This window comes from Neophocaena asiaeorientalis, unplaced genomic scaffold, assembly GCF_003031525.2.
Source record: "Neophocaena asiaeorientalis asiaeorientalis breed wild unplaced genomic scaffold, Neophocaena_asiaeorientalis_V1.1 scaffold295, whole genome shotgun sequence".
NCBI lineage: Eukaryota > Metazoa > Chordata > Mammalia > Artiodactyla > Phocoenidae > Neophocaena > Neophocaena asiaeorientalis.
In genome coordinates, this window is record NW_020174718.1 from 1,306,683 (window position 1) to 1,317,391 (window position 10,709).

The following is a 10,709-nucleotide window of genomic DNA, read 5'->3' on the forward strand; positions in this document are numbered from 1 at the left end:
TAATATTTATGTGGGACCAGCCCTCAACACGAAAGAAGGTTTTTTTAATATGAATTTGCATATCCTGTCAAGGACTTTTTCAGAACACTTTCATTTCAAGGTAAAATGAAACTTACAGGACTAAGCAGAGAAATGCTTCACATTTCAGTTTAAAGGAGGGGGGTAATAAAGATGTTAAAAAAATAAAATAAAAAAATTTTTAAATTTTTTTAAAAGGAGGGGGTAATGAAGCAAAAGACAAGGTTAATTATGACACTGGGGCTTTACAATGCTAAAAATATACTATATATGAAGGAGCTATGGAAGCTGTGTTCTATTTCTACGTGTCCTTTACAAAGAGCAGGCTCATGGTATCTGCAAATTTCTTTTTTTATTATTAGTTTTTATTGGAGCTTTATGAGTTTTATCGTTGCTTTACAATGTTGTGTTAGTTTGAAAATTTCTAGTAAAGATTTTTATTTGAAAAGCGTTCATGGTTGTATCTAACTGAAAGGGTTAACATTTTAGCCTTGTTATAAAAATAGTATGATGCTTGTCATTAAAGTTCTCTCTCCTTTTCCTCAAGCCAGCCCTGACTTTCAGCATGCAAGAGTGGGAACAGCCAACGGAAATTGGGGAAGCACTGGGGTCCTGTTTGCATTCGCATGCTCGCCCAAATAGAGAAACGTTAAGATGTTATACTTCCCCGTGCTGGGAACACAGCATTAACTGGACTAGAGCAATTTATTTAAGGGCTTTATTTAGGTTCCCAACAGCTTTAGGAGAGTATGTATGATGCTAAGTTTCCATTCAACCCCTTTGATGTCTATGTCAGAGTCAGATGGCAGCAATGGGGCTCAAACCTGGGGTTTCTGTACCCAGCTTTATACTTGTTCACCCACCACTCTGGGTGCCACTTAAGCCTGGACTTCCTTTTAATTTCAGAAACTTAATCTTAGGAGTCCTTCAATGTTTAATTCCACCAAGGGCCCTTTCAATCTTCTTTATTTCCATCTAAAAGGAAAAAAGAAATGCGGTGAGACTTAGAAAACCTAGTATGAGGTAACCCAGCCAATGAGAGGCCTGTCCTCGCAAGATGAATAGAAGCACTCTATCCTCTTCATCCAGTCATTTCTGTTGAGCTAACTAACCCGGGGGCGCCTGGGCCCACGACGTCACCCAGATGCGGGTAGCTCACGGGGGCCACGACTAGCTCTTCTTCTCAAAACTGACCTAAGTGATCAAATTATTCTTATTTTCATGATCACTTTCATTTTTATCATCATGAAGAATGATTTTTAAATAGCAACTCTGAACGAGATGCTGGGGACAATGCATCCTTAACTCAAGGGGTCTGCAATATCATTGGGGACCTAGCAGATAGAATCAAAGATAAATAACAATACAAGAAAGCATAATAGTATCATATTCCCTCGGGATCTTACCATATAAAACCTGGATGTGCCTTTACTGGTCACACACCCTCATCCCTCACTTTATAGATGAGTAAGCAGATTTATTTTTATGTAGTCAAATTTTTTGATGTTTTCTTTCAGACTCTGGGGTCGTTGCTGTTGGTCTTCGTTTGTTGTTGTTGTCATGCTTAGAATGACTTTCCCACTTCAAGATTATAAAAATATTTATCTGGGTTTCTTCCAGTACTTTTAATGTTCAATGTCTTACATTTAAATTTTTGAGCCATATGAAATTAATTTTGATGTAAAAAACAAGGTAAGACTACAGCTTAATTTTTTTCTAAGCTTTAAGCCAGTTGTCCAACTTTATCTTAATAATTCCTTTTGCCATTGATGTGAATTTAATGTCCCATATGTGCTTTTTTAAAAAATTAATTTATTTTTATTTTTGGCTGTGTTGGGTCTTTGTTGCTGCGCGCAGGCTGTCTCTCTAGTTGCGGCGAGCAGGGGCTACTCTTGGTTGCGGTGTGCGGGCTTCTCATTGCGGTGGCTTCTCTTCTTGTGGAGCACGGGCTCTAGGCGTGTGGGCTTCAGTAGTTGTGGCACGTGGGCTCAGTAGTTGTGGCGCATGGGCTCTAGGTGCTCGGGCTTCAGTAGTTGTGGCTCCCAAGCTCTAGAGCGCAGGCTCAGTAGTTGCGGCGCATGGGCTTAGTTGATCCGCGGCATGTGGGATCTTCTCAGACCGGGTCTCGAACCCATGTCCCCTGCATTGGCAGGCAGATTCTTAACCACTGCACCACCAGGGAAGTCCCTCCCATTTGTGCTTTTACTTAACTTTGCTATCTCCTCCTTTTCACTGATGTACTGGCACTATGCCATTGTAGGCAATGCAGCGTTTATGATGCGTTTATAGATCGAGAAGAGGAATCCTCCCTTTGTTACTTTTTCATTCAGAAGTTACCTGACTATTCTTACCAGGGGTCTTAACCCAGTCAGATCCAATACCTCATTTTTATGAGAGATATCTGGTCATGTACCCTTTACTATCCAGAGGAGATGACATTTATGGATAACATAACCCTAATCTTTGTGATCAATGAAAAATGCCCAGCTGTGGCCTCTAGCCCTAATAACCATCTATTTCTCTTCATCTAGTTACATCTTCTTTGCATCTTCCAGGGTCCTGAGAGAAAACAAGTGGCACACTCGGAGTCAGAAATTGATGAGTTTAGCAAAGTGACTATTCCTAACAGTGTGGACAGGATTTAGGGACATCCCCAACAATGGTGTGGCGTTTCACGGGTTGAGTCTTCACAGTCACAGGCTTCAAGTGGCAAGGCGAAGGAACAATTAGTGGAATTCAGGAAGAGTGGCCGTGAGGGGGGAGCATCACCTGACCAGAGCATCATTGCAGGGTGGCAGCCATCCCACAGCATTGGAGAGGGAGGGAGCCCAGGGGTAAATACTCTGACCTTTTCCCCATTGGGCAAACCCATCCAGAAATCTGCCAGCTAGTGATGAAGTTTGTACAGCTCAGCCTCTCGGGACACAGAACCGGGTGGGAAGGCATGGAGCGTGGATTTGAGGGGCAAATGCATAGCAAGCAGCCTGCTAGGTAAGGCATCGTTGTCCCCTGCCCGTCTATCACCTGCTTTGTTCGCAAGTGTTTCATGTCAGTTTTCTTCCCAAGTATTTCATATTTTTGTTGCTGTTTTACGTGGAATCTCTCCTATTATCCATCTGGATTAGTTATTGTTTATATGTGAGAAAGCTATTGATTTTTACATATTGATTGCATGGCAAAGTGGTTTGCTAAGAGGGCATTTGATTTTTGCTTGTGTGACTATCACTTACATGGTATGTGACCTGGGGAAAGTCCAGTATCTTTTCTGCATTAATTCCATTATTTGTTTAAAAAAAAAAAGGATAATAAGATATTTACTTCATTTTTTTAGTATTTAATGAGATCGTACATATCAGGCAGTTAAAACAGTGTCTGGTTCATAATAAACTCTCAATAAAGATGACTTATTATTGTATCTAATAGTTTTTCAGCTGATCTGGGGCACTATTGACTTTTCAATTCAGTAGATTAACCCTGATGGCTGTCAGCTGTTTTTCTTGTGACACACTTGGCAGTTTTCAAATTCTCTCCAGGGCGACTAGGCGGACTAAAGACCTTTAAACATAACTACTGATATTTTGACTCTACCTCCAAAAGGCACCAATAATCAGTTCAAAAGGGAGCGATTCTCCCGGGAACCCCACTTTGAGAAGCAGGTTTTACATGACCCTGGACTGCGAGTGCAGCTGCCCTCGTTTCATTGAAGTGAGGGAAACAACTGGAAGCTCTGCCACTGCTTAGAAACCAGAGTCCCGTTCAGCTGGGCCTAAGACAGAATGAGGGAAATTTAGGCGTGTCTCTAAGATACTTGTAGAACAGTGGTCCTCAATCTGGGGCACTTTTGCGCCCCGGGGGATATTTTGCAATGTCTGGAGATATCTGTGATTGTCAAGGGGCAGTGCTACTGGCATCTAGCGGGTTCAAGTCAGGGATGCTGCTAAACATCTTACGATGCCACAAAGAATTATCTCACCAAAAATGGCAGTAGTGCTGAGATGGAGAAACTCCTAGAAAAAAGGAGATCGATCAACCAGGTTGCTTGGATTTAGACATGACATTGCCCCGATTGTGGTGGTAGAAATAAGAGGAAGCTGCTGCTTCTGCGGACCTCATGTCTGAGATAGCTTAAATACTCACGCTCCTCCCCCCAACCCCTAACCTTGTCTTTGCACTTGGAAGCTCCACGGCTGGCAGCCTGGAGTCTCTGTGACTCTAGGTTTCCTGCAGCCTATCTCTCCACTTCAGAAGACTCCAGACCTCGAATCACTCCATGCAGCCGAGAAAGGTATTTTCAACACTGGGACAAACTCAGATCATTTAAATAACTAGATCTATGAGCCATTCTCAGAGAGAGGGGAGGGGAGGAGAGGGAACCCAAATCACATGCAAAAGAAAAATTTCTTTTAGAATCTAATGAGTTTTTGTAGTCTCAAATGTCGTATCTTCGAAGATAAAGTAGATTTTTTAATAATGTTAGAAATGGTTTTCTGGAGTGCGTCTCTAGTCTAGATAACTTTCAGGAAGTAAATGCTATTAATAGGCGTTTTCAGCAGCATGTCTTAGAGCCATGTTCCCAGCACGCTTTGAAGCTTCAGTACTTTGCTGTCTCTGAAATGTAAAGTTTGGTGTTTTCTCTTTACCTTAGTTGATGCTATTGGGTCCATCTCAGGCTGATCTTGACACCTCTCATGCTCTGCTCTCTTCAACCAGACCTCTCTGTTTCATTTTGGAAGAAGACTAGAAATGGTAAGGACAGCTAAGAGATCCCTAAAAAGTGTTATCTGTCATTTTTTTGTGGGAAGAACTGAAACCGGCCGGCAAGAGAGATGTTTAAGTATCTGTACTTCGGTTATTTGCTGAGGAAAACCTCTTCCATGATCTCTCACAATCAAGATTAATCATGGGGGTATTTTATAATTTCAGATTAATCAATACTTGCTCTGTGCAACTTCCGACAGGAGTTACTGCATCCCACCCTGAGGAAGAGTGGATGTTTGAATTGGGGAAATAGCTTCTATGGGTCTAACTTTTTTCACGTCACCTTTTCAGCTTTAAAACTGTAGAAATCACTGAAGTTCCTTTCTGCTTTTTCTAGCGTTTGGTGGCGTCTGAACGAGTATGTGTGTGTGGCAGCAGGGGCAGACGGGCAGGAATAGGAATACAGGAGCCTGGGCTCGCGTACGGTCACAGAAAAGCAGAAGCAGACCGGACGTAAAGCAGTCGGGGAAATGGGACCTTAGTACAGGATTGGGCTCAGTTCCACATACAGCAGAGACACGTGGGGATTTATAGGCCAGGAACAGAGTGAGGGTCAGTGGTTGGAAAATTACTAAGAGGAAACATCAGGGTTAGGGGGCGTTCTGGCTGGACCGACCTGACGGGGTTCTTGCTGAAAGCAGGCCAGGGAGATGGGATATCATCACCTGGGGGATGGTAGGGATGAGAGACTTGATCAGATAGCAGGGATGATCAGATAGCGTGGTCAGGGATTCTGGCTAAACTGACCTAACAGGATTCTTGCTAAAACTGGCCACATGGACACAAAAGCCCACAAATCAAGGCCTAGTGACTTAGAGAAGGCTGACTAAAGTTTAGTCGAGGAGAGAGTCTGTCAGTGCTGGCTCTCCCAGTCACTAGCTGGGGGACCTTGGGCGTATCACCTCAGCCCTCTGAAGCTCAACTTTTTTTGGCTATAAAATGAGCATTGCTGTACCTCTCCAGTTGCCTTGCAGGGCCATTGCAGGGGCTCAGATAACAAAATATATGTTCAAATCCTTTGCAAGTGCTGTGCGTTATTAGGTATGCCTAAAGTTCTTCACAAAAAGGCATCAGTGGCCTTTTCTTGAAATTATTTTGTCACCCCAATTAGACACAATGGAGTGCCTGCACCAGGAACCCACTCTGACTTCTAGATCTGAATGTTGGCGCCTGGGCTCATTTCGTGTCTAAGGTCTAATGAAGAGTTAACCACAGGGCACTATGTTACAAAAGAAGCAACCGCTTAAAGTTTCATTTCCTAGAAACGCAGATGTCTATTTTTATGCCAACCCATGCCCGCATCTGCTTTTGCCCCTTGAGGGATGGCATGGTAGGGTTGATCGTAATAAACAGAGCTCACATTTATTGACCACTTACTACAAACTGAGCATCATGCTAAGGGCTGGATGTCTCTGTGTCGATTTCACCCTCCAAACAGCCTTGTGAGGCACAGAGGAGGGAGCTGGGGCTTCAAGAGGGTTAAGAGCTTGTGATCTTGGCTGGGCAGCTCGACTCTGGTAGCGAGACCCCTCTGCTCTACCTCGACCAAGCTGGCCCGGCACACGCTTCCACCCGGGACACAGTCAGTCACCGTGGGCTTCAATTATGATAATTTACTCCTGAAAAAAAATTGGGATATCTTTTATAAGGAAAGATATGAAAACAACTTTTAAAAGAAGAAATAGAAAAGACCAAAAAGCATAGGAAAATTATTCAATCTTATGAATACTTATAGGTCAGACCCTTTGATATGGAAACTCCACTTCTAGAAACTCTTAAAGAAACAATCAGGGATGTCACAAACAATTTACGAAGACAGTCTATGCAGCATGGCAAAGAGAATATCTCACGTCCAGTGTTGGGAAGGGGTTAATTAATTGTGGTCCACCCATTAAGTGGAATGTTATGTAACCATCAAATCATATTTCTTAAAAGAATAGTGAATGACATAAGAAAATACTCATGATATAATGGTAAATGGAAAAAGCAAGCTAGAAATTAAGTATCGTATATTCCTGATGTTTTTAATGCACGTACGAGACACTTACTAAATGTTGGTTAATCTGTGATGACGGTTTGCCTGGGTAAATGGGTTACCTATTTTTCTTAATAGTTTCGCAAGAGAGCCCTGCGTTCTAACCATTTGACAGTTGAGAAATCAGAGACTCAGGAGGGAAAGTGATTCACCAAAGTCAGAGAGCACTTAGGTGGTAGAATAAGGATTTACAATCAAACCTTTCCACTGGCGAAGCCCCCGCTAGTACTGAACTGCTTCTCACTGTGTGAAATAGATGCAGGAATAGGGAGATGAGTGTTAGAGGGAACATGCCAAAATAACAGTAGTTAACTGCTGCAAATTTCTTCATCGCCAGAGAGATAATAAGGAATTCGTTTACTAAATTAATCAAAATTGATGGTTTAAAAGTAGGGAAGATGGTGTTGAAATTAAAAACAGTCATTACAGATGAACCAACCAGTGTCTTTGCACCCCACGAATAGATCATTGATATCTCTGAAGCCCACCAAAGTTTAGGCCTGGGATAGCAAATGATGGCCGTGGGTCATATCCAGCCTGCCACCTGTTTTTGTATAGCCCACAAACTAAGAATTTTTTTTATCTCTTTAAATGATTGAAAAAGTCGAAGGAAGATACTGTTTTGTGGCCCATAAAAGTTATACTAAAGTCAAATTTTTGTGCCCACATAGCTTTATTGTTAGTGTATTTGTTTACATAGTGTCTATAACTGCTTTTGCGCTGCAGGGACAAATCTGAGTAGTTGTGACAGAGACCATGTGGCCTGCAAGACAAAATATTTACTGACTGGCCCATTACAAAAAAATGTGCCAATTGTGCTTTATGTGAAAAGGGGGACAGGGTATAATGTCAAGTAAGATTTAATATCTTACGGTCTTTGGTGCCTGTTGTGATGCATAGTAGCTGTTGAGTTCCTAATTTATGTAAGACAACTTTATATCATTTTACTCTTTTATTTTGAAAGCTAGGTCTGTTGGGCTAAAATGGTAGAAGGGAAATGATACAAAGTCTCTTTATTTAAGTAAGTGGGTTATATCCTTGTACTTAATTTTTTGGTTGTTATATAATGAAACTTTGACGTCCATGGTAATTACATTTTACAGAGGTTAGCCTATAATTAGGAGTATTTCAGAATTTGCAAAAAGGGGATATTTGGTCATAAGTCTTTTAGGGAAATTCCCAGTGGAGGCTGGCCTATAAAACAATAGCACATAACTTCCCTTATTCTCTGCCCCTCCCTTAGCCCCTAGGGTGATACATACAATGCACATCTAGTTTTCAAACAATTCAGTGTCATGGCAACATGACAAAAGGTTAGTGAACTCAAATTCAGGGGTTTCCCACAATTGCTCCCCACTCCTTGCCTCTTCCAGGTTTCTTTCTCCTGATTCTCCAGTTGGCCATCACCTCTGGTTCAACGCAGCCCATCCATTTACGGGATCCCCACCGCGCCATGACATCCTTTGCTTCCATAGATTGGTTTCAGTGACTCCCTCCACCAGAAATGCATATTCCAACACTTCCTTTTCAACTCAGGCAACGTGGCTTTTTTTCTGCTCTGTGATCTTAAAAATAGATGGGAGGAGTAGCTGAGGGCACCTAGCTGTTGTCCCCTGAAGTCTGGCTCATAGTAGCCCGCAGGTATGTTGGCCTTCAGACTGGCTACTGGGTAGATGAGCGGAGGATGGAGAAGAATTTTGCTGCAAGTCATTAAATCTAACCAGATCATAGCCATGCAAAATTATATAATAAAGACCAGAAGGGGAATACCGATGCAATACAGAAAGGTGAGAGGTTCTACCTGCCACCAGGTAATCACACCCAACTTCGTCTTCCTGGAGGGCTCTCTCCACCTTCCCCTCTCCTACCCCCAGCCCCTCGTGCCGGCTGCTCACTCTTAGCTGATAACCCAGCTTCCGGCTTCCCTGACTGCATCAGAGAATTGGAAGAGCAATTGGGAGAGATGGCCCACCGGCTCCCCTCTGCTTGTGTGCCCGCCTAGAGCTTCTGCACCCACCTGTCCTGCCTGACCTCCTGTGCAGTTACCCAGATCGTGTAGCAGATCCCCCCAAAACCCACTGGCTTGATACCACCACTGTCCTGGAGTGTTATGTGTGGCGGGCCCACGGGTTGACTGGGTTCACTGAGGCGTCTGTGGCGGTGGGTGTGTCTGCCACTTGCAGTCGGTGTCTGGGGCTGGACTCACCCCCGCACAGTTCTGGTGCCTGGATGGGGAGACTCCACAGCTGCAGGCTGCCACTGGCTCCACGTGGTCTCTCCAATATGGCAGCTGTGCTGTCCCCAGACTTCTTCCAAGGCTGGTGGCTCAGAGCTCCAGTTCAAGTGGAGAGAGAGACAAAGAGATCACGAGAGAAGGAGTGTTTGGTGAGGTGGAAACACTCCCACCTTTTCTGTCCCAGCCTGGCAAGTCCTGCAACATCGCTTCTTCGGCTGCTCTCCTCCAGATACGGAAAAAAGCCTGCCCAGGTTCAAAGGAGGATGGGAGATAGGTGAACCAATTTGCAGACTCTTAAACTAAGGATGGAATTTTTATAATCCTTGCCAAAGCCAGTCTCCCCGCTAGTGCACTGGGTCACCTCCCTGCTTTCCTCCCCTGTCTCTCCTGCATCTTCTTCGGCATTATTATTCACGATGGGGGTTTGGGGAAGTTTCTTCCGCACTCTCACCAGCATTACAACATGCTGTTATGCTTGCCATCTTCAGATATATCCTCTTGACCCTCTTGGCCCCGGGAACTACCACCGGTATCTTTGTTCCCAGAAATGTTTGCTGCCGGCAGCTCCTCCCCTCACATGCTTCCAAGAACTTGGAAGTCATATTTGCTTTGGCTTCACCTTCAGAATCTATCCAGTATCTGGCAAGTTCTCACCACCTCCACCCCTGCCAGCTGGGGCTTTTGCTTGAATTACCGTAATAGCCTCTTGCCTGGTCTCCACGCTTCCACCCTTCCCCTCGTTGTCTCTTTCAACACAGCAACCAGCATGATCCTTCTAACATGAAGTCAGACCGTAGCACTCTTTGGCTGAAAACCTTGCCATGGATCGGCCTGCCGCTCCTTGTTGGGATGGCCGACTAGGCCCTGTAGGCATCCTCGGCGTGGGCCTGGGGCCCCTCCCTCTTTGTTTTTTAAATTGATTTATTTTATTTATTTTTGGCTGCGTTGGGTCTTCGTTGCTGCGCACAGGCTTTCTCTAGTTGCGACGAGCAGGGGCTACGCTTTGTTGCTGTGCATGGGCTTCTCATTGCGGTGGCTTCTCTTGTTGCGGAGCACGGGCTCTAGGCGCGCGGGTTTCAGTAGTTGTGGCACCTGGGCTCAGTAGTTGTGCCTCGCGGGCACTAGAGCGCAGGCTCAGTAGTTGTGGCGCACGGGCTTAGTTGCTCCGCAGCATGAGGGATCTCCCCGGCCCAGGGCTCGAACCCGTGTCCCCTGTGTTGACAGGCGGATTCTTTTTTTGCCTTTTTTTTTTTAAACATCTTTATTGGAGTATGATTGCTTTACAATGTTCTGTTAGTTTCTGCTGTATAACAAAGTGAATCAGCTATATGCATACGTATATCCCCATATCCCCTCCCTCTTGCGTCACCCTCCCACCCTCCCTATCCCACCCCTCTAGGTGGTTGCAAAGCACCAAGCTGATCTCCCTGTGCTATGCAGCTGTTTTCCACTAGCTATCTGTTTTACATTTGGTAGTGTATATATGAAGATATACAGATGGCCAACAAACTCATGAAAAGATGCTCAACATCACTAATTATTAGGGAAATACACATCGAAACTACAGTGAGCTATCACCTGACACCGGTCAGAAAGGCCATCATCAAAAAATCTACAAACAGGGCTTCCCTGGTGGCGCAGTGGTTGAGAGTCCGCCTGCCG

The 10,709-nt window shown here is 44.3% G+C and overlaps 2 protein-coding genes across 4 annotated transcripts in view; both read left to right on the forward strand.

The window, feature by feature from the left end:
* TLR7 (toll like receptor 7) overlaps positions 1-10,709 on the forward strand; it is a 35,858-nt gene that overhangs the window by 6,655 nt on the left and 18,494 nt on the right. The window contains exons 1-2 of one of the 3 annotated variants that reach the window (XM_024760038.1): positions 4,154-4,303; positions 4,664-4,764. The exons of 1 other annotated variant lie outside the window; for it this stretch is intronic. In XM_024760038.1, coding sequence (XP_024615806.1) covers positions 4,762-4,764 — 3 coding nt within the window. In that variant the 5' untranslated portion in view covers positions 4,154-4,303; positions 4,664-4,761. Of the gene's footprint in view, positions 1-4,153; positions 4,304-4,663; positions 4,765-10,709 lie in introns of those variants that run through there. One more of the 3 variants, XM_024760036.1, reaches the window with a different exon arrangement.
* The window catches only part of LOC112409742 (toll-like receptor 8), a 144,202-nt gene continuing 138,158 nt past the window's right edge, over positions 4,666-10,709 (forward strand). The window contains exon 1 of the mRNA XM_024760044.1: positions 4,666-4,764. The gene's annotated coding sequence lies outside the window, so the exon portion shown is untranslated. The remainder of the gene's footprint in view (positions 4,765-10,709) is intronic.